At 38.4% G+C, this 24,778-nt stretch overlaps 1 protein-coding gene and 1 gene segment (V, D, J or C); both read right to left on the reverse strand.

The window, feature by feature from the left end:
- Positions 1-597: 597 nt before the first annotated feature.
- Positions 598-23,793, reverse strand: LOC120827327 (uncharacterized). Of its 4 annotated transcripts, XM_078083946.1 has the most exons (13): positions 23,708-23,793; positions 23,310-23,613; positions 11,036-11,112; positions 8,757-9,059; positions 3,933-4,250; positions 3,546-3,842; positions 3,140-3,451; positions 2,738-3,022; positions 2,287-2,613; positions 1,755-2,072; positions 1,296-1,583; positions 981-1,129; positions 598-804 (listed from the first exon to the last, which is right to left on the reverse strand). In XM_078083946.1, the coding sequence occupies exons 1-13, from the start codon at positions 23,754-23,756 to the stop codon at positions 796-798; spliced, it is 3,036 nt and encodes a 1,011-aa protein (XP_077940072.1). In that variant the 5' UTR covers positions 23,757-23,793; the 3' UTR covers positions 598-795. The 4 variants fall into 4 exon arrangements, with proteins under 4 accessions (XP_077940072.1, XP_077940070.1, XP_077940069.1 ...); XM_078083944.1 differs by lacking the exons at positions 11,036-11,112; positions 23,310-23,613; positions 23,708-23,793 and adding an exon at positions 10,575-10,708; XM_078083943.1 differs by lacking the exons at positions 11,036-11,112; positions 23,310-23,613; positions 23,708-23,793 and adding an exon at positions 10,212-10,343.
- Positions 15,594-20,571, reverse strand: LOC120827321 (immunoglobulin heavy constant gamma 4-like). The segment is given in 7 exon segments: positions 15,594-16,530; positions 17,234-17,376; positions 17,859-18,182; positions 18,325-18,645; positions 18,858-19,148; positions 20,136-20,221; positions 20,457-20,571. Coding segments are annotated over 6 exon segments (1,155 nt in total).
- Positions 23,794-24,778: the final 985 nt, after the last annotated feature.

The following is a 24,778-nucleotide window of genomic DNA, read 5'->3' on the forward strand; positions in this document are numbered from 1 at the left end:
TGAATCTTCTGAGTTTGTACCCTATGGTTGAATGCACTTATTATAAGTCTTTTTGGATAAAAGCGTCAGCTAAATGACATGTAATGTAATGTAATTATTCTTTCATAATGTATGGCAATGAAGCATCCAATGATGTAAACTGTAGATATACTGTATATATGCTCATTTTATAGGTAGGAGAATCTCAAACTCAGAATAAAAGACATACACTTGTCACTTTCACATACACTCAAACACAGTTGTGTTCGCCAGTGCACTTTATTTTTAACTTTTTATTTTTAATTGAGTATCCTTTTTTTATCCCCAGCTCTGAGCTTTCTATTTCATTTCAAAGTGTATAGTTAAATTGTAAATTGAACATGCCATTCTATTTGTCTTGTTGTCCATTATCATATTGTCTTACTGTCCGATGTTTTGCACCAATCGCAATGTCAAATTCCTTGTATGTCTAACATATTTTGGCAATAAATGTTCCTGATTACTGATTAAGGTTTCTAATCCCGTATATATGCAGGCTGTTTGTGTTATGTTTATATAATTGAATTACTCTTTTAGCACATATTGTAATAATGCATCAAATTATGTGATCAGAACAAATTTAATCAGAACCAAAAAGTATGTATTTTATTCATGTATTCTCTTAAACAGATGCACTGCACACATAACAATCATTTCTAACCCTAATCAAGAAACCTGTTACATAACATATAATAGTAATAGATGTGAATCACTTAAACTTTAAAACATGAAAAACCAAAACATTATTATATAATTGGATCTGTCCAGGGATCACCATCATTTAGTCTAAAAGGAGAAAGCAAAGGGAAGGTGTCAGCATATGATGTAATTTCATATTTAAAATATATGTATATACGTGAGTGAAAATATGAAAATAAAACAATATTTAAAATAATAGTGATAAAAATGTGTTACTGAAAGATCACTCACTAAAATAACATTCCAGTACTGTTGTTTCTCACCTTTATCATGGTTGCAGAGACACCGTAGATAAAGGAGACGAGGAATAAAACGAGGAAAGTGAACGCAAAATACCAGCTTTCCACATCTGTGTCCTGGTTCACTTCAGCATGCATGATGTCGTCGAAGAAATCACAGTCCTTCAAGGAGTCTGTGAATGAATGGAAACGTGTAACATGTGTTAGTCTACTGGACTTTGTTCCAGTGGCAGGGGAGCTGCTAAGAGATATTAACTCATTCAACCATGTATGAAACGGGTGGTTAACATATATGTGCAATCTGTAAAGTTCAAGAGAGACTTGTTATCAAACTAGCACCTGGTTTAGATACATCCAGGGACAGGCTGATGTTTGCATGTGTCACCCTGCAGGTGATGTTGGCGCCAGGTAACCAGATGACTCGGGACAGATTTAGGTGGCTTTGAATGTTGAACTTTCCATCTGGGCCTCTGTGGGGTTCACTAGTGCTGTAGTCCAACGGTCCCTTGGTGTCATCAAGAAACCAAGTGATGTTAATGGTTGCAGGGCTGAAGCCAAAGACCAGGCACACCAGCTCACCGGAGCCCTGGAGCAAGGTCGCTGAGGGTTTGCTGTGGGTCACTGTGGCTGGAGGAAACAGGGAGGAAAAGTTTTTGTCAATTTTGATTATCTTTATTTTAGCCGACGCAATCGATCAAATAAATCAGTATGGACCCGTATTCTACACCGATCTCTGTCTACGATGAAATGAAGTACACCAGTAAACTGTCATTGACTTCATTCTAATCGACAGCTCACCAAAGACATCCTTTATAGTGCTTTTAAAAGGCGTTTCCGATGACTCGTGTCTGACGACACAAGAATACGTAGACTCCTTGTTGTTAGTTGTTGAGATGTTTAGTCTGCTGATCATCGAATACGTGCTGCTCCCGGTGTATTTCCATGTTGGACTGTTGGTGAAGTGAGTTGGAGGGACTCTCTGGTCCTCCTCCTCCCAGTACACTCGGATATCAGACGGGAAGAATCCAGAGACGTGGCAAATAATTGCAAGGGAGTCGGACGTAGAAAGGTCATCCACAGTTGGTTGTGTTATCTTCACTGTTGGTGGATACAGCTCTTTAGAAGCACAACAAGAAGACAAAAGTAGATCAAGCTTCATATTTTAACCATTTCTAATGTGATCGTTTAATCACTGACAGCTTCCACAAACATCAATGTGATGATTCTGATGCATCTCGTCTACTTAAACTATTTAAACATCTCCACAGATTGAAAAATATCAATGAACAGATGCAAAGAAACAAATGAAGGTGTTTTGTGGATAACAAACCTCTGCTTTTGGTTATATGATCCTCGTGGCCCAGTTTGGAGCATCGGTGCTTTGCCTCACAAGACACTTGGTTAAATTCATTCCAATCCGCCGCTGACACATTGAGGAAGCTCTGCACAGTTTCTGTACCGTTGCTGTGACTCACTGGAAAATCCTCACGGCCATCGTGGGAATGATTGTTCTCACCTACTTTCCAGGTCACGGAGAAATCATTAAGAGACGGCCCGACCAGGAGACAGGTGATAGTCACCTGTCCCTTGTTCAGAAGCTCTGCTGGTGTTGGTGCCTGAACATATACGGCAACTATCTGAGATGACGCAGGAGTTACTGAAAAATAAAGAGACGTTGAAATGGCAGAAAAGGCGACACATATGAAGTATGTGAGGAAGAAGGTGTCATGCTTAATGGAAGATGAATTCATTTCTTCTCTGTCTATTAGTTTTCCTTTTACCTGAGCAGAGGCTGATGTTCTTTCTCACATTAGTGTTCAGAGACTTGTCAGATACTTCACACGTGAAGACCTTCCCTGTTCTCCACTCGGTTTGAGGGACGTGGAGATGACTGGTTACCGCCACACGTCCATCTTCACCCATGCTGACGTCATTAGTTAATGGAGATCTGTGCTCGAACTCTGAAGACCACTTTATTTGAGGGTTAAAGCCCCAAGCGAAGCACAGGAGTCTCTGTGGTCCTGAGTCTTCACCGGGGGCCAGAAGAAGTTCCATCGATGGCTCCACTAAATATGAGATCAATCAGTGCTTCGATTAATCAATGAATGGGTCTATTTCTGATCAACTAAGTGTGAAACATGGAATGAACTACCACTAAGGGAATGAAGAGCTTCTCCTCTCACCAAAGAAACTGCCTGTGGAGTTGGACACAAAGCTGTTGGAGAATCCTTGATTCACTTTGCAGGTGAAACTTGCGTCTCTCTTCAATTCATTTGAATGGACTGTGAAACTTCTACTGATTGAAAGGAGGCCTGAGGCTGCAGGAAGTTCAACAAACTGTTTGTCGGAGATGTCGACACCGTTGGCTTGAAAGGTGATGTAGAGGTCACGTGACGAGAGTCTTGTGACATCACACTCCAGCACGGCACCGTCTCCTTTCAGCAGATCTTTCAGAGATCTCCTGATCTCAATCGATGGATCTGTACCTGCAGGCTCTGGATGATACAGACAGAAAAGCCAGCAGGCTTCTTCGTTTATGCACCATGCTGTCACATGACGTCTGGTTCTCATGGCGTGTGGTTGTCTCACCTGCGATTTGTACAGTCTTCTTAGCAGATGAGAAGCACTTGTGGTCAGCTTGACATGTTATGGACTTGAGTTGTTTCCATCGACTTGAAGAAACCGTCAGTTCACTGACTAAATGAGTTGACTTGGTGTCCTGTCTCACTGTGCCACCCGCTGTGTCTCTCTCATTCAGCAGCCACGTCACCTTGGCATTAAGAACAGTGCGCACAAAACATGTAGCTTTTACGGGAGATTCTTCCGTCATGACTTTCTTGAAGCTGGGAATCTCCACGTCGATGGAAGGAGGAGCCGTTGCTTCATCTTCAGGGAAAAAAACGTTTATAACAGTTTTCATCTTGTAATATTTACATTTGTATATTGTGCTGTGAGACAGTAGACTGACATACTTACATTGACAAATACTTGTGGTCTTCATAAATGTCTGAGTGTTGTGAATAGACGTGCAGGTAAAACTTGAGGCCTGTGCCCACTCTGTCATATTTGGCTCAATCTCACTGCTCAGAGTGAAGGTTTTCTCCTTTCCCTCCACACTCTGAAGCTTGCTTTGGATTTGCACGACGTTTAGAGGTTGGTTTTCCTGCTTCCACTCCACACTCAGTTTGTCTGGAAAGAAGCCTTGAATGTTGCAGACGAGTCTGATTGGTGACTTCCCGAATTCACCCTGCCAAACTGGGTGTAACGTGATATTTGGAGAGACAACCCGCTGTCCTGAGATATGGGGGAGAGATTTACATCGTTACTTTCCTCAAGCAGTCAGATGCACATGTTTTAAAAACATGAGCGGACTTCATCCTTTCAGTCGTACGTACCTTAAGATCTTGGTCAGGTAACCTGTGTTGTCTTAACTCTAAATCTGGTATCTTTGTATTTAGGCTAGATGGCAGAGTGGTACTTGTACAGTGTCTGGTGTCTCATAGTCAGGTGGACACGGGGCTGTTGCACAGATGCAGCATGGCAGGGCAGAGGGATCAGAGGCAGCAGCAAGCGGAAGCATTGAGTAACACCCGGCTCCCAAAAAAGGGCCAAAATACAGAAGTGAAACGGTGCAAAGAGCAACAGTGCATCACTGGCACCAGGTGTGAGGCGTCAGTTAGAGAAGCAGAGCGCACATTTAAATGTCTCAGATCACTTTACATGTTTTCACAAAGAGTTCACATGGCTTCTCATGACGTTGCAAGGTTTCACTTCTCCACTCTGTTAATATTAGACCCGAGAACTGCACATTTTCATATCAAGTTGAACATGAGCGGATGATTCCTGGTGCTGGGGAGGTGATGAACATGAGAACATGATGAAGTATTTCTTTAAAGATAAAATGATTGAGAACCTAAAATAAGTACTGTTGTGAGTATAATAAATGATTGATTATAGTTAAAACAACATGCAGTATGAACAACGTCAAAGTAATGGAAGAGAAGTATAAACAACATCGAATGTTAATTTCTTTTAAAAATTTATTTTTTTAAAAGACATAAAGCTCTTGCAATTAAAATCAAAATGGACAACTGTGATTACTTACATGATACTGTGAGTTTATAAGAAGACATTTCAAAAAGAACAGTCAAAACAGTTTCATCTGTTTTCATTTAACCTGAAAAGACAGAAAGAATATAGAAATAAGTCACATTGTAAAAAGTAAACGTGTAAATGTGTAAAATTGTATTCAGTTCATTATAACAGCAGGGACATGTTAATATTTAACTACAATGTCAACTCAACCAAAGAGTTGTTAACGGTGATTATTAAAGAGGAAAGCATTACATTGCAAAAGCACAGCTGTTTTTTGAGTGAACCCTATGAACATGCATGTTTCATTCATTCATAGCTGAGGTTTTGTTGCAGATACCTTGTAGATTTTATTTAAAAAACGCAATATCTAAAAAGATAGTCATCTTATTTATTGGTCATAGTGTTAAAGTGGCAATCCATTGGATTTCAGTCCCTTGTTTTTGTTTCCTCGGCTTCAAGTTTTCAGCATTTTGAACCCCATTTTTTCTGTGTATAATAGAGAATATATAAACATTGCAACACTTTGAGCCACAGGTTCAATCCGAAATTGTGTTACACTCCTTCAGCATCAGATTCATGACATTTGTAGAGATTGCCACGTTAGATAAAGTAGTTTTCTGGTTAAATCCAAATCTGTGCACATCGGTAACATGCAGAGTCTCCATTACCTTGAAAGCAGTGGTTGCTATGGTGAACAGCAGAGTGATGAGAAAGAGGAGGATGAAGGTGAGGCCTGTGCTCCCCATGTTATCTTCTTCTGCCTCCATCGCACTGTTCCCCTGGCAGAAGTCTGGATGTAGTGTACAGTCATTATTTAGTGGGCACTTTGGGCAAAACGCAGGCTTCAACAGCTCAATGACCATATTCTATTCATGTTCCTGTGTTAGAGTCGCTACTTTAATACGCATCAGGTCAGAGTAGATCTAATCAGGAACTCTGAGGACAGTTCAGTCAATCAAATCAAGTCAACCATCAATTAAAAGAATAGTACTGGCACACGTCTTGTTACTTATTAAATTGTTCTTCTTTAACCATACGGACTATTTCATTTGCATTTCCTTGTGTTGATTGTGTTGATTCAAGCCGTCCTAACATGATCCTGACTTGCTTGTGAAAGTCCTAATTCATGTTGTGGCAGGCGTGACTTGGCTTGTGAATCAGTAGATTAATGATTTGACGCACAGAGCTGGAATTAGACCTTCGACAATCATCTTTCTTGTGAAGGGAGTGCAAGACCCAGTGGAGTAAATGCGTACACAAAGACAAGTCACACAAACATTGCACAGTCAATGAACACATGCAGTAGTTAGTGAGTTGCTCTAGTGTGATTCTACATAATGTAAAATGGTTTGGTAAGTTTGATTCATTTGTGTCAAACATCCTGAAGGCTACACACAGGATCACACTGTGACGCTGACAACAAACATGTAGCTGGAATATGTGTTGAATAAAGACGTGAACAGCATGCGACAAACATCAACAGAGTTGCAAAGAGCTGTTTTTATTTGTTTTTTTGAAAGTGAATTAAAAGGCAAACACGATGTCACATCACAAGCAACAAACAGCAGAAGACACAGCGAGGCGTGAGAACATCTACTGGGCCTTGCACGTTTCAGGGACGTTCATGTTGAGGTTGACCAGGTTGATGCTTTGAAAGCTTCTGTACCCAATGGACCTGACGATAGCTTTAGTGGTGTTAGCCACGGACTCGTGGTGAACTACACAGCTGTACGCCACGTCGTTCTTTTGCCACTGCTCAAGGCTGAAAGATAACTGGCCGTAAGCAGAGAAGGACCCTTGGTTTTCTACAGGGTTTGTGGTGTGGAACTTGTACTTTGAATCTGCTTCCTCGTCATCAACAAGCCAAGACACAAAAACCTCCCGAGGGAAGAAGTCTTTCACGTAGCAAGTGAGGGTCACCATTTCTTTTCTAGTGTGTTCTAGTGGCGGAAGCATGAACACAGAAGGTCGCTGAGTTTCTCCTCCTGCAAGTGTGAGAGGACATTTAGAGCTTCTGCCACGGATGAAATAAGCGACAGTACTGCAGTAAATGTCAGCGACGCAGTGACACTCACAGCATGTTTGATGGTCTGACAAGAGGAATAAAAACACAGTCGCTGCTTTCTTTACTTACCAGGAATCCTTTCGTAGGGCGTCTTCCGTGGTTCAACCCAATCGTTTTTTTCAACAACGCAGTAGAACTTTGTCCCCCGGCTCCATTCGTCATAATCAATGTCAAGTGGAAGGCTTATTTCTTTACTTCCTCTAGGGGGGGATTTTGAGGCTCCAGCTATTGCCTGTTTATCCTGATTCTCCCACCAAATCTTATGGACTGACGGTTTGTTGACCTTAACATTACATTTCACAGTTCCTTTTCTGCTTAAGAACATTTGCTCCATTGTGGGGCCTTCGATTGTGACCTCCACATCTGATTCAGGACATCCCACACCTGCCAAGAAAGAACTTTTTAATCAAAACAGCTGCAGAAAAGCCAAATGCAACGACATTTACATTGAATCTCTTGATGGAAAAGGTGGAATTTACTCACCAGTAGTGTCTGTGACTTTGTAAGTCAGCGATGAATTCTCGAATGTTGGACCTTTACCCTTAAACTGACACGTCAACTCAGTGCCATCAGTCCACTCGCTGGACGGCAGCATGAGGAAACTTGTGGCACTGTACAGTGTAGTTCCATTTGCATCCTTTCTCCCCTCAGGAGTGATTGTTTTCATCTCGAATATTTGGTTTGTGACTTCCTGGTTGTTTTTCAGCCATTTGATGTCATAATCGTTGGGTGAAAAATCCTTGGCAAGGCAGGAGAATGAAACCTTGGTGTCCTCATCAGAGGAGGCCAACACTTCAAGAGTCGGCAATTTAATAACCACATCTGAAAAATAGAAACATATACACAAATATATATGTATGCAGAAGCAGGGAATCATTTATATATATGCAGAAGCAACTGTGAAAAATGATGTGTGATATTGTGAATGTGATTCTCATGTTAAAATAAATGACATAAAAAAACAGTGGAGCTTTAATGCTTGCTTCTGCATATACATTGACTGCAGCAGCAAGCAAACACAGATTGAATGTTAATAATCAACAAACAATGAAAGTGGGGGCAGACTGACATGAAGAAGAAGTAGGATTATGCAGGTTGATGAAAAGAAGCAGAACACGGTGCAATAATCTGAGACGCTGCAGAGGACGTAAAGTATAGAAGCAGAGAATGAAATTAGAGCGTCAGCCTTCTTGTTCCACCTGACTGTTTGCTTTGTCTGTTTGGCCTGTTGTGAAAGTAAAAATATTCAAGGACATGTGACGCTATCTCGCTTTAGAAACATTTTAGTTTCATGCTCTTCTCTGATGTTCCTTTCAAGTCATGGATTTTTTTTAACCGATTATTTTTCACTTTTTTGTTTGATTGACTGGTAAAAATAACGTTTTTTACCAAATACAATTCTCAGAAAAATGCACCAAACCCCAAAAATAGTCAATTTAGAGACTAAAACTCAGTAGACTTATTGAACTATATTAAGTTATTTACCGTTTTTTCCCATTAATATTATCACAAGCAACTCTATTTTTTGATACTATAATTAGTCAATTACCAATTTGCGGTTATAGAACACACTATAAACCTGCTAGATGTTAAATGATGGACTCAAAAGGCATTTATTCATAACGTAGCATGAGTCTTACTTGGCCTTTGGATGGTGACCTCTACCGGTCCTGCTGCATGGGTCGCCGCGCATCTGAAAGTGGCGTCCTTTGCCTCCCAGTCCTGTCTGCTCACTCGGATGTTACTGACTCCGGTATAAAAGTCTCCCTCTCGAACTGGAGGGTACTGGATGAAGTCGGTCAAGGCGGGTCCATTCACTTTGTTCCATGCAAAGGTCAGCGAGGAGGGTGAGAAGCCGCTGGCAAAGCAGCCGAGAGTGACTGTGTCTCCAGTCCCAGAACCACATTGCATCAGAGGAAACAACGTCGGTCTGGTTGAAGCGGCTAGAAAAGGAAAAAAAAGATCAAATATTTTTTTTACCAAATATTATTTAGAAGACAAATGAGAGGATTGAGACAGTAGTGGAAGAAGGCACAGCATTTTTAACATTTAAGACGTTGCTCTCAATACACAAACCTCTATGTTTCCGAATGTCATTTATTTGTTTGGTTGCAGCAAGTTTAACCTCCCTCAATGATTATTTTAGATATTTAGTTTTCTCATTCTATATATAACTAGTTAAATTACATTAAATGCACAACTTGTAATGCACAACGACAATAATCCTTAGTGTATTCTTTTAAATTAAAGAGATGGAAGTGTTAAGTCACCGTTCCTACAGTTACCATACATTATATTATACTGATGGCAGTCATATTGTTACATTACAAAAACATAATACTTTGTATAAACTTCAGCAGTTATGTATAAAATTAAAGTACTTCTACCTATTACAACTATTGCTGAGGTACCTTTTCCTCAGTAATAAAAGTAATTATATTAGCAAAGTGCTGAGCGGTTACTATGACAATGTCACGTCTCAAAGCAAACGCACAAGTCTGCCTTCACATTCAATCAATCCCACTATGTTTTAAAAATTCACTTTAAACTAAAAATACAATTTAGAGAAATAAACAAAGCCAAATATGTTTGCATCAAAAATCCAACGTTTTATCCTGTGCTGAAAACATCAATGTCAGACTTTTAAAGACACGTAGAGCATTAAAACCTTTAAAGTAACAATTGAGATGTTGAGAAGTTACTTTAAATAAGACACTGAAACACACCGATGATGTTTTTTAACGGAACAAAACTCACCTGATGACACTGTTACCAAAGTGCCTTTTCCCCAATAGTCGAAAGCCCAGTTGTCACAGTGAAGAGATTCAATTCAAACGTTTCACAAAAACTCAGCACTTAATGTCAGTCTTGTTTTTGGAAAACGCTCAAACTGAACTTTAATATAAAGATTTAAATGATTTGCAATCCAACTGAACTAAACAATCTTAAGCCCTTTACAAAAGGAATTGTCATGCCACAATATGTTGATTGCTGTCTAATCTCTGGCTGTGACTTATGGCTACATTAAATTATAGTACATAATAAAGTAATGTCTGTAATGTCTTTCTCTAATCAGAAACATTAAGATGTCGTACCTGAGGTGACGGTGACCATGGTGCCTTTTCCCCAGTAGTCAAAAGCGTAGTCACAGTTCGACAAATGATCCACCACTGCATAAAAAACCTGTTCCCAGATATCTACACTTTCTGAGGTCGGTTATCTAATAATTCACCCTCCGACATATTTACCGTGACTTTCTTACAGAAGGGTTCAGAAGATGTAACTAAATATGATTTTAAACACCAGAGTTTAAACACATTCTACCAATTTTAAACATGTATCATACCTTATCCCAGAAATGAAAGAAATACAATCACAACTTCATTGCTACAACAATTCCAATGTAGTTTATAATTCTAAATCTTGACATTAGAGAAAGATAAATAAGAGCAGCTTACCTGATGTGACTGTTACCATGGTGCCTTTCCCCCAGTAATCAAAAGCACCATCACAGTGTGATAAGACATTACATCCAAAGTGCAAAAACAAGCACTTAAAGACACCTTTGATGCCACTGAGGTCTAAATATTAAATATTACCCAGGCCAGTTCTATTGTCCATATGAAGACAAAGTCTCTTTTACCTGCTTACCTGAGATGATCATTATTGTTACTTTTACCCTGTAATTAGTGACCTTTTTAATGCAAACATATTCAACAGCTTTTTTCATCTAATAAATGATTGTACTTATCCACTAAACCAGTGGATATATCTACCATTTACCCTCATCTTTTTGCTCTTCTACTTGGATTTACTCTTATTTACCTTTACAACAAATTTGAAATCAACATGAATTTCATAATAAACCCGTGAAAATACAGAATAGTCTTCAATCATAATAAATGTGTTAATTACTCACCAGAAGTCACTGTGACTTGTGTTCCTTTCCCCCAGTAGTCAAAGTAGTCATCACAGTGATATATTCCAACGTGCTTCTAATACAAATAGTCATTTAAACCAGGGACCATGTTTTAATGGCAAAGCAATTCCCACTGGACTACTTATTACCACGTCCCTTGAGACGCATTTCCTGTGGTCTGGGTTATATAAAATATGAGTATGAGTTGACAACAGTTAGGCAACACTTCCTCTGTATCAGACCCGTCAGCTCCAGTTCCTGCTGCTTCGAATTGATTCAGTTAAAACACTTTTACCCTGTTAACTAGGATTTAAACACTTTACAAAAGATAAAAGTTAACATCATTTATTTTAACTTTATTTCATAAAGTACCATATTGTGCTGTCATTATCTTATGTATGGCTGCGAGAAAGAGGAACATTTGATACAAACTAATTGAAGTCTTTCACACCTCCTGATAGTTGGTTGTTAATGAATTACAAATAAATGTTAATTCAACTGCTGGATACTTCTATACAAATGGGACTAAATTATAGCGCAAATTAAATGCTAGTGTGATGTCATAGACCTTTGCAGGAGGAAATTCTCTCTAACTGGACCTCGCTGAAATTTAATAAAATAACTACTTATTTTTGTTTGGAACACATGTTGGGTCGTTGTGGCGCAGGGGGTAGAGCGCTGGGAACTGCAAGGTTGGCGGTTTGAGTCCCGGCTGCCCCATGTCTCAATTCAAAGTGTCCCTGAGCAAGACAAAATGTAAAAAAAATTTAAAAAGCCATGGGTTCAACGTGTAATGTAAGTTGCTTTGGATAGAAGCGTCAGCTAAATGACCTGTAATATTGTACTTTTTAGTTTTCAACACCAAAACCAGGTTCACGTTTTTTTTTTCAAATGCTAAAAACCTTTGGCCTGGATTTGGTTCGTAATTCTTAAATCCTGATTCCCAGCTGACGAACCTGATGCTAATGGATTAAAGCCAATACACAGTAACTGTATTATCAAAGCTAATGTAGACAAGTCATAGTTCATCTCTAATCTTCATGTTGCTATGGTAACATCTCTGTCAAACAAGTGTGTGTTCTTTTGCTCATCTTACAATAATCATTTTCACTAACTATTAACGGAGCCTGAACGCATCAATACGTACCTGAAGGGAACCTTAAGAGTTTTAGCTGTTAGTGTTGCTTATAATGTTACATTATCAGAAATGAGCATCAATGCAATGACCTGATTGTTACTGAATATTGGTAACATGTTTATATGAAAATATATTCTTTTCTTTTTGATACAAATCCTTTTCACCGGCATTATTTTGTGTAACTTATTGTCATGTTACTATTATTAGTGCTGTGGTCTAAAGTTACAGTTTGTTAACAGGCTGTGGAAGCACCTGTTTCCTGTGTTACATAAATATTAACCAGTATGCATGTTGATGATCACAACTCAAAAACGTGCAGACATTTTCATTTTTCTTTGGATAGCTTCTCTTATTATAGTCCAACTGTTGGACAACAATATGTGTGCTTGTACAGATGTTCTTTTAAAATAATGGATTGTAAATTCTGAAGTGGGACCAGAATCTCACATTTGAAACATACTTAATATAAACTGACATCAAAGTAGTCACAGATCTGTGTTTTTATGATTGTTTGTCAGAATGAAGGGAAAAACCGAAAAACACACAATCCACATTAAATTGATGTTCCACTTGTCCACTTATCAGTTATTTCAATGAAACACACTCGTAGTTAATGTTATTGCTTTACATTGTGCAGTCCAACTATGGACCAATGACTCCCCACAGTATGTGGATTTATCTTCACTGATACAAAGAAAAAGAATAATAATAATGTGCTGTAAAATGATGTCCCCTGAATTTGAATGAGAAATAACTGCTGTATGTTCTGACAAGGTGATGCTTTATTTAAACGATCTTATTCAGGCATATCACCAAAGTGGATAATTATTTGCATCAAATTACCTGTAAGTAGTCAGTATTCCTTCATTTGTTTTTCAGTATGTGAAATATTTTATCCTTGATGATACACAAAAATAAACTTTTTTGAGGTGCTGTGATTTTTAAGCTGAAATTGAAAAAAATAGAATTTCAAATGTTTGCTTCCTTCCACCAGATCTTTGAACTCAACCTTTCTTCAGAGTAGTGATTTTGTTATGTGAGCTTCTCTTCTTTTGGAGTCACTACGCCTCAGTTCCGTTCATGGCAGGTTTTTGTACGGAGCCACATCACTGTGCCCCCCCATACACAGTACAACATGCTCGTACAAAAACCACCCACTGATATGTAGCTTTGCTCATTCTTGTACTGTGTACTCAGCGGAGGAAATCATGGAACATGGTGAGCATTATGTACCATTGTATTTTAAATTATACCCTCTAACTTTTAAAAGTTGTTTTTGATTATTTGTAACTTTCTGCCCACTTTTCCTAAAACACGTTTTTTTATCTGAACAAGACTGGCCAACAGGCAGTAGAAAGCAGTATAATACATTACTTGTTTAAAGCACCGTGCATAAACAACTACCCCAAAAAGGAGAATCCATTCCAAGGAGAATTCATTTTTTCCATTTCAATGTAAGTTTTTTTCAATTGTATAATATATATTTTGAAATGGTAGTTTTACAGAAGTAAAAAAAAAAATATAGTTATATAAATGATGCGGTAAAACCTTGTAATTTGGATGACAAATAAAACATGGCTGTTACGGCCCTTTTGTAGATTCCAGGACAGTAAAACAACAATCAAAGACAGGCGACAGAGTCAGGGTAAAAGGGGTCTTTCTAGTTTTTATTCTTACACAAAAAGATGGCTCCCAACAGGAGGGAGGGAGTGGTGGAAGATGGGACCTACAGGTTGTGCCAAACAAATGAAATGAATATAACAAAACGAGGCCTAGCTCACCACTGGCTCTTCATCCAAAACAAGTCAAACAAAATACCTTACCTGCTTCTCTAAAAAAGGACTAAAGGAAAACGTTACACAGGAGGCAACAACCACTACACCTGGTGTATCTATACAAAGGTATACCTACGTGCGAAAATGTACAGGGTACCCCAACTTACTAAGGTCCTCAACCTCCACCTTACAAAACTTGTAGTTTTGCCAGCAGACAGCTAAAGCTCACGTACAGGAAGACTGGCCACCACCCGCAGCGCAGAACACACCCCCTTTCACTTCTCAGGAGTCTTCCTTTATGGACTGCCACCGGAACTGCTGATTGCTTTCCACCTGTGTTTGGAGTTGGCCAATCAGCATAATCACTGGGGGAGAGAAACCAATGAGCAGGAGGGAGAACGACAAGAACACATGCAGACAGTCCCCGTCTGGCATGTAACAATGGCATAAAAAAAGGCTCCCACAGGATGACACATATTTCATAGCCAATGTTCTTGTACCAGGCATTCCAAAGGTTGGGTGCTACAAGCGAGTACACTGCGCGGTTATTTATTAAGTCTTCAAAGTTCTGCATATTGACTATTTCAGTTACTTGGTCTCACTGTGTTTCAATGAAGCCACAACTACATACGAGTGTTTACATGCATAAATACGTTTTCAACATACATTTTACAGACCTTTGCATCTCTTTTTCAGGTTTTTAAAACGTTCTGAAACGTGGTGGCTACTCCAGTACACAATGAAACATCACATTGCAAAAAACTATCCATTTTTAAAATATAATTTAAAATTACTTATTGTTGGATTATAATGACCACAGTAGAACCACAAATATTGCTTCATAAATGGCTGCAGAGTCTAATCAGTATTCTCAAGGAGTCAACGCTTTTTTATTAACACCATATTGCAGTTTAATTGACTTGGATTAGATTATATAACTGTGACATTCTACATGCTGTGTCCGTTTGGTAAAAGGAGAGCTGCAGCTAAGAGGACAGACGAGTCTCTGGTTTTTGTTATGGAGTGTCACACTGTGCCATAACTCCAGCTAGCATCAACACAGTGATACAAACACTGACCAAAACCTACCAAACCTCCAAGAGGCTGCAAGTTGTTTGTCAGGAAAATGAAACTTTTCAAACTGAATAGGTTTAGAGATCAGAGAAAGAGAGAGATTATGTATTTTAAATACACCATTGTACTTTTAATTATTGTAACATAATAGAAGAGCATAGATACAGTGGAAGGGTCATGTGATTGAATCTGGTCCTTTCCATGTCCTTCACAAGATGGCAGTGTTCACTCTTTTCTGACTTCTGCTGATGAGCTGGTGTTAAATAATGTCCCTCCAGCACATCGACAAGCTGGGGTTCTGAAAGGTTTTATGACAATTGGTAGCTTTCACTCAAGCACTGAGAGTAGGGACAGATGTGCACATGCTGAGTCATGAACTGACAAATAACTGTGAAGAATGAACACACAGTTCAGAAGAAGTTGGTCATCTATCGTTCCCATGTAGTTCAAGCTGTGTAAGACTTATTCCACATGTACACTACATATAAAGTAGGTGTGCATACTTCATGTTGTTATTAATGAATGTTTACAATTAAATAAAGGATAATACACTAAAATATATGAATCCTTCAAAATAGCTGTCATTTTATTCATATATATATTTACATATTTCATGAAAGAATAATTTGAATAAATGATACAATTAATGTGCCTACACTTTTACATGCATCAGTGTTTCTTCATGAATTGCTCTGCTGTATCTTCATTCAGGTGCAACTTCCCAAGTAATATTTTAACTGCCATACAATTTGAAGATGGACTCTTCATGTTCTTACAATATCTATTTCTAACCCTGCATGTAATGTCACAGATCTTTGTGTCTGCAGTTTGCATGTAAGCCGCATATTGCCTTGTTGTATGCTGATATGCAAATACATGCAGGGGAAGATGGGTCTCTTGTTTTGAGGAAGCTTATTTGTAGCTCTGTAGTTTCACTACAACAGGTGTGGGGTCCCTGAGGTGGACCATGAGTGTGGGGGGGGGACTCTCTAAAGATGATATATTTAGAAATGAAACCCACAAAATAACTGTCGAAGTTTTCTTGTATGCTTGGATGTGGTTGTCCATACTACTGTAAATATTATATCTGTTGAATTAGATTAAAGCAAATTGTTCAACATAATGACATCAGACAAAGTTACAAACATCTCAACTAGAGTGCAATTTGATATTTATGTGGCAATGAACATTTGTAAAACTTTACCAACAGATAATATTTAAGTCTTCAAGAAAGTGAATGTACAACATTTCTATTCATAATGAAAGAACAGAAGCCAATGCAGGGAATCTATTCATCTAAATGACTAACAATTACAATTGTATCTTTTATTTGGTACAGGTCACAGAAAAATCTATTTTGAGTGACATAGTTCAACAAAAATATGTATATAACGATCATTAAATCTAGCACACAATTAAATGTTTTTAAAACCAGAAAAAATACTTAGAAGACAAATGAAGAAGTGAAGTCCATGTTATGCATCAATCTCATCTCATGGCCTCTTCATCTGGAAACACAAACAAAATGAGTATATATTATATTTATTGTTCAGATACAAATGATCAAGCAGTGATGAAGTTTGATTGTTACTTTAGTTTAGATATTTACACAGCTGGAGAATTATTTTCCCCACAACAGAATGGCTTTGGCCATGAACCTTTCTGCAGGGCAAGTCTGTTCTGTAACCATGAGAATGACCATACTTAAACATGCCATCTGTGTAGCGTGTTGCATCATTTAAAACACACAAAGCAGCACGTTGTCTGTGCCTGGAGAGGTTCTTCACTCTGCTGCTGCTAAATGTGGATCAGGCACATGTGCTGATTGCACATGGAAACATAAGTTCTGTTAACTGAAAGTGATGCAATTCTACACCACAAACAAAGTCACAGGTTTGTTGTTAAGAGATGGATCAATAATCAGAAAATCACAAATCAGAATAATTTTCTGTCCATTAGCAGATAAGATATTTGCTGATAAGCAATTACATAAGTACTTTATATTTCTTTTTTGTCTCTCTAGTTAAATGTCATTTCAAGACTTATTGATGCCATCATTTTCATCACTTAGTCTCCCTTTTTGGGATCATTCTAATAACTTTAGTAGTAAAACAATGACTATATTCAGTGAATCTATGAATCCTGTATCATCTCTTCTACTTTCTTAAGTTGTCAGTGCAGCTGAAATAGAGAGAAAGTCTGCATGTTTACCTTGACCAGGCTGAATACCATGCTGTAAATGAGAGAGGATATGAAGAGGAATATGAAGGAGGAGGTGGTGGACCACAGGCTGCTGTACTCGTCTTCATCAATGGCATCATCTGTGCAGCTCATAGCGACACGCAGTTTAAAAGCTGGAATAGAATTTAAGAAGAGGAGGGTGTGGGTGGGTTAGATGTGTGTGTCTGTGTGTGTGTGTGTGAACAAAGGTAACACATAGATGCCCATTTCTCACTTGAATAGTGCTCATAAACTTAAATCAAGCATTATTCACTCTCCACATATGTTGTATTGATCTATCTGAACAGTGGAAGAGAGAAGTCTACCAGGTATCAGCTAAAAGCTTTGTTTCAGAATATTGAAGTCATGCATGAACATATAACAACGTTGTTTCCATGCAACATTTATTTGAAACAGTCAGCACATTCATCAAGCTCTTGGACGATGTGACAAAGACAGATTAAAACACAATACGATGACAAACCAAAGTGAATTGACGAACTGGCTGTTACTTTTACAATCACAAAGACAGGTTCGATGACAGAGAGGACACAGACATGACAGCACACTAGCACAAAATGACACATTTAGGACTGAATTAGTTACGATTCCTTACATTCAGTTGATCTAAACACCTCCTTAGACACATCTCTCTGCGTTTTGCCACCAGGCCACACCTTGCAGGTGAACTTGACGGCATCGTTCCACTTTTTCAAGGAGGTGGTGTAAAGACTCGTAACTGAGTAGCGCTCATCAGTCTTCATAGAGGGGAAGTCGATGCCATCGTTATAGACGCTGACATTCTGTCCACTTTCTTCTAACCAGGCGATGTAGAAATCCTGCGGTTCCCGGCTAGAGACCAGACACAACAGAGTGACCTCAGCTCCTTCCTTGACGTCTTCCTCTGGGAGGACGTGGACGGTTACTTTTGGTTCATTATCTGAAAGAGAAACTCTCCTTAGTGAACAGGGTCAGATTCAAGTTTTGCGTTTGCTAAACTTGGATAATATTTTGTGTGTGTAAATGGTCTTTCTCCTCAGACTCACAGATTACTAATCATTCTCCATCACTTAGTAACATACCTCCTTTGTTGATATGCAGATCTTTATAAACGTGTGTTTTTGGGCCCTTAGCAGAACAGCGCACGTTGTCGATTGTCTGCCATTCAGAGCGGTCGCGAGTCAACGTGCTGATTTTGCTGCCTGTGGAGTCTGTTGTTTTACTGCTATTCTTCGTCACATCAGCTCCATTTATTTGCCAAGTGAATTTCATTTCATTTATGGTGGTCTGGTCCGGTCCATTAATCCTGCACTCAAACTTTGCCTGGTTGTTGATGAAAATGTCTTTGGGACTTGTTGGTTTCAGTGTCATTGTGATATTTCTTATCATAGAACAAGAGGCCTCTAATGGAGGAAAGAGCAGAAATATCCATCAGTCTACAGATCAGTCTGTAATAATTCATTTAAAACTTGAATGTAAAATTGGTCAGATTGGTTTAAACATATGAAACAGTAATTAATGAAAAACATTTTCTGTCTAAAAGATGAACTATAACGCATAAGTACTCTTAGACATACAGACAGGGAGCTATGATTGTAAATAAAACATCACATACTTTTTCCCAAAGTCACACTTCTTGATCCTCCTGGGTGCGTCACAGAACATTCAAAAGAGTGCCTTAAATTCCAGTCAGACTTTGGTACTTTGAGAAAACTGACTCCTGAATATTTCTTTTCTTTCGGAGGTAAAAGATGGTGAAGCGAAGTCAGGTCGTCCCCACATGCATTGGTCCACTGGAAAGTAAGACTCTCTGGGAAGAAGTTGTGTGCAAGACAACCAACAGTGACTTCATCACCGTCAGGTTCACACTTCACCAAAGGGAACAGAGTCGGTGATGCAGTTGTTTCTGTGAAAGTGAAATTATACACACATCAGTTACTTTTCTGAAAGAGGATCATTAAAATATTACATATCATTGTATGATGAAGCTATAGGACTTTAGTGAATGATACTTCTGTAAGAAGAAAGAGCTTTTGATTATTTTTACTGTATAAAGATACTGCATCTGAGTACAGTATATTCCTTGGAACTTATGTGAATTAATGATCTGTTTTAATAATTCATCAATCATACAAAATATTTTTGCCATGTCTCGCTTTGGTGTGATACTTTTTGGGTAGAAATTATTTTATTTATATTCAGTCTAGGAGCTGACATGAGGAAAGGTAATATTTAGTAAAAAATCATACACATAAAACATATGTAATATAATAATATGTAATATAACCTCCGAGCTCAATGAAATAGAATATTTTGGCATATTCTCAATATTTTTCATACATTGTAAGCTATTCTTATCACGTCCTATATACGGTATAATATTGAAAAGGCTTTTGGTTATCATTATAAGTGTAAATAAAAACAAAATTAAAAGTGTATCTCTAAATAGTCCAAATGCTGATTATTGTTGGATTTAAGCATTTACGTTTTATTTTTAAAAGAAGAATGCCAGTTATTCTTTATAGGCATCTATACATATTTGTATGTATATTTATGTACAGCTAGCTATAAAGAAAACCTGGCTCCCTTATATATATTTTAATTATACAGTCTAATCAATGGGAAAAAATGGGAAAATGAATCACATTGAAATACTTTCTAAAAATGTTAATTCAAAAATGCAAATGTTTATCAGCCGAAATTTAAATTATTTTGATTACATTACAAACCTGCATTAAGAGTTAATGCCAAACAACAGTTATTACCAGGCAATATCTGCCTAATTATGTAAACCGAAATAAGACATGATTTAAACTTCTCTACCGCTAATAATCACATGAATTACAAATATATAAACGTTTTAGTAAAAATACAATGTTTAAATGTGACTTACCTGACGATACTGTGACTGTAGTCCCCTGTCCCCAGTAGTCGAAGTAATCACAGTGATGCATCTCCTGTCACTGCCTCAACAAAAACCTGCCGTAGTAGATAAATACCTTAAAAACCTAATTAAGGGATTGAAATACACAGAAAAACTGTTCAAAATAATAACATGATTGTGTCTTGAGAGTTTTTCTTTTTTTTCTGATTCTTAACCAGTTCTGAAAGTTAATTTACAGAAAGATGACATTTACGTCTGTGACTTTAATCTACTTATTAACTAACTTGTAATAACTAATATCCATCTAAAAGTGATAAACACAGTACTTACTCTACATTCCAGTTGAAAAACCTTCTGTCCTGTTGATTTATCACAATGAGAATGGGAGAGTTTACAGTTTTTGCTCTTAGGTTTTTGTATGGATGAATATCACAGTGCCCCATCCCAACCCACACTGTGACAAACCCTGTTACAAAAACCTCAGTGACCAACAGCTTCCTGCACTGGAAACGTATCGTCAGCAGTGGGTAAGACTAAAAAAAAACCTCAACTTTATTCTAATCAATAAAACTGTTAGATGTAAGATTCCTAATTAACATGTTACTTTTTTTATGTCATTGTTTTTCATCCATATTTGTTTGTCAATCTAGATGTCTTTCATATGACATGGCAAACACATACATTTGAATCAGAAAAACTGAAAGGAATTTATTTTAACAGAGCAGTTGTTTTATAGTTTGTAACTAATTTGAATTGCTGTTTAATTCTTTCCTTTTGTCAAGCTACTGTTATATGGTGGGTCAAGAAATACTTCATCATTATTGAATTATTGTTCTTTCCTTTTTCAAACCGTCACACTACAGCTCTTCTTTTCCTACTTGATTCCTTCTAACTTATTTTTCTTGAAAACATCCAAAACATTGAAAGTATAAAGTAAGACATTTATATATGTTTATTTCTTGTAAAATATCAATCTATATTGTAAGGGTAATAATTATTGCAGATTGCAGTTTTCCTTTTTTATTTAAGTTTACATTTTAAAGAAAAGTACACACTGGAAGGCTGGAATGCTTTTTGTTTGTAGTTCTGACAGTTTCTAAAAAGTTTCCTGTGTGGTCCCGGAGGTGCAGAGAGGAAGATGATATGTTTAGAATCACCAGAAACTGAAGAAACGTTGGTTTGAAACGACGACATATTCAGAAGCCTTTCTGTTTAACACAAGCACACTATCCTTTCCACATGGCTGAGTGATGTCTTTATCCAAATTGATTGAATTGATTGATGTGATCTACAGTATCACATCAAAGAGAAGCAAATATAGTCAACAAAATGATATAATATGAAATAGCAACATTTATTATTCTCATACAGCAAAACCAAACAAAAACGTCTTATTTTTAACATGTGACATTTTGTCATTTACAATCACTAAAAGCTTTATTGTTTGTTATAATAACACATGTGATTGACATGAAACTGTATTGGACTATTCATCTAATGAGTTTACAAGTCATGTGATAACTAGATAATTGTCACGGCGAGGTCCCGCCTCCTGGCGGTATCATGTGGAGGGGCGTGGCTCCAAACTGAAGCTCATTCAGACTCTCTGATTACAGGTCACTTCACCTGCTCTGGCAACCGAGCTGTCTTCAATCTACAAATCACCTTGCAGTGTATCTGTCCGCCTGTTGGGAATGTGTGTGTGAATGTAATGTGTGTTTCTGGTTTGCGGTGACTAGTGTGCTGTGACATTTATTGACTGCTGTGTCATTTATGTGATTGCTGTGATCTTGTATGTTCACTGTGTATTGCGTGATCTTTTACTATAGCGTGCACCGTGTGAGTTACATGGACTACTGTTCCCCACACAGACGTCCTATTGGACTAACAAATCCCTCTATCGCTTTCACCGGGACTAATTACCTGGACAATTAGTAACCAACCCATCTACGGGATCGAGGGGCAAAGAGGAGGAGTATAAAAAAGAGGAAGCTGCTGACTTATGGGAACACGGCCGGGACAACGAGACGGTGGCGAACGGACCGACCGACCGACCAACCTCCGTCGTGAGGGGGCATTGGCCACGACGTCACACCATGTTCTCTACAGTCCACACTGAACAGAGCACGGCCGGATTGACTGCAAATGGATCCCAGCTGTCTGACAGCTCGTGACTGGACTTTCCTGGTGGACCTTTAACTTATTGGAAGACTGCTTTTAAAATATAAATCATCTTCAATGTTTTGATACTAAATAAACGTATTTTTATGCATATCTCTCTTGTGGTACTTCTGTGTCCTGAGCAAATTTAAGGAGGAGCGATACGGCTGATGTTTCTACCCCGGTTCCTCAGCCACTCGTCGCCAGGTTGTTGTTTGACTGACCTGGTAGTGACTACGCTTGGCTGCTCTGTTGATGAGCGTCTCAGAGATATTGGTTTATTGTTTTTCAGTGGAAAGCTTCTTCTTTATGTTCGAAGCAAACAAGATATATTAATACTTTGTAATGCTAAAGAAACAGAGACAGGCAACGAGGTCCCAGACCTGAGGGAAAACTCACAAGACAATTCTATCACACATCTTATTAGATTCAGGACGAGGGCCGGAGGAATCCACACCTTCTCCTCCCTCCATGCAGCTTTGGTACACATAGACTGATGGGATCAAAGAGGAGACAGTTCCCACACAGCTGGTGCTGTGGAACTTCCTCACAATTAAACTCATGATTAGCTTCAGACATTAATCTAATAAAACATTATGGCATCATTATATTTTACCATTACAAAATGTATTAGCATAGAATTGAAGTGAACAGGAGACAAATATTCAGCAGGGTTTTTGTTTGTAATCGAGAACAAAGGTGACATGAGGGTTCAGTGTTAACGGAGATGCGTTTGGACGTCAAATTAAATGGCGCCGACCTTCTTTACTTGCAAATATCTTTAAAACAGCTATTTATTTTCAGTGAGATAGTACAGTTGCTGCCTTTGATGATAATTAACTTTGATTTAACTTCTAGTTAATCTAGTCCAACCTTCCATTTTCTCCCCCTGGTTCCAACAATTAACACTATAGGGGGATTTTAAAAATACTTAATGGCGATTCACAATACTTTGTATCAGTGACTGATGCAGTGGGGGGAGTTTTTGCACAGTTCTGTGGCTTCCTGTATCACTGTGGCCTCCGAGCACAATAATAAACAGCAGAGTCTTCAGTGGTCAGACTGTTCATCTGCAGAGACACCTGGTCCATGGCGTTGTCTCTGGAAATGGTGAAACGATTCAGGACAGACGTGGAATAATATTTATTGCTTCCACTCGGAGCAGAAATATCAGCAATCCACTCCAGTCCTTTTCCTTCAGCTTGTCTGATCCAGCTGATATCAGCATCATCATCTGATATTCCTGCATAGGTACAGGTCAGTTTATGGGATTCTCCTGGGAGCTTCACCGCTGGTTCAGACTCACTCAGAGTCTGACTGGAAACGCCTGCAGAGAAATCATTCATCAGTACAGAACTCATCACGTAAACATCAAGTGATTTCCAACTATATGAAGTGACAGAATGAGTGAAAATCTTCACCTGCCCAGCAGATAGTTAAAAGCAGCAGTCCTGTCCTGCAGCGCCTCATGTTTAACTGTGTGTGTCCACTGCTCTCTTTCCTCCTCTTGTAGGTAGAAGACATCTGAGTTTTGCATTGACTCCTCCTCTCAGGGAGCAGAGAACTAGCTACCGACAAAGAGAGAGCTTCTTCTTCCATGGAGTCATGTTGCAGAGCAGCAGAACGGACACACTTGACATGAGAACATTTTGTGTCTCTACATTAAATGGAGGTCGTGATCGGTACGACTCTCAGTATTAAACAGGCACGAGTTATAAAAAGTTAATGGTTCCTTTTACTGGTACTTTTTAATATTTGGCTATAGCAAGAATCTCTGCTGTTCTTTGTGTACACACACACACACACACACACACACATACACACACACATACACACACACACACACACACACACACACACACACACAGACAGACACACACACTTGCAGTGGAGACATCAAGGTGAACCAGGTGAAGTAAAGATTAATCCAGTTGATGAGCGCTTTGCTTGATACTGTTATTGTTTTTACTTTTACTTACTGCAATGAATAAAAAGTCAACACTTTATTAATAAGTATTTTCAACAAGGATGAACATGTTTTACATTTGAAACACATTTGTTGTATTTCAACAAAATTATTTTATAAACTTGCTGAACCCTGCTGGCTGAGCCAAAGCAGTCAGGAGTGAATTAGAAGAGGAAACAATCTGATGTCTGTGTTCTTCATTTGATTATTATACTTTATGTACTTGACTCAGACATTTAAGTTTTCTTGACATTTTAGATCATAAAAGGGCTTTGAAACAATAGAAACAATACCACCAACAAACAATATGTGTTCATGTGAGACACTGGCACAACACAGTGACTTGCAAGCAGCGTATTAAATAAAGTGATGTGTGTCTTAATGCGGCTTTGCAAATTAACACAAAGGGATTATTTGCTCATGAAGCCTGAAAAAACTGGTTATTTGGCCGATGTTTTGATAACCGACCGCTGCCAGTTCAGCGTTTCCCACCGTTAAAAAAAGGGGTCCCCCCCCCATGACGTAG

Source organism: Gasterosteus aculeatus, chromosome 11, assembly GCF_964276395.1.
Source record: "Gasterosteus aculeatus chromosome 11, fGasAcu3.hap1.1, whole genome shotgun sequence".
In the NCBI taxonomy this organism is placed as follows: domain Eukaryota; kingdom Metazoa; phylum Chordata; class Actinopteri; order Perciformes; family Gasterosteidae; genus Gasterosteus; species Gasterosteus aculeatus.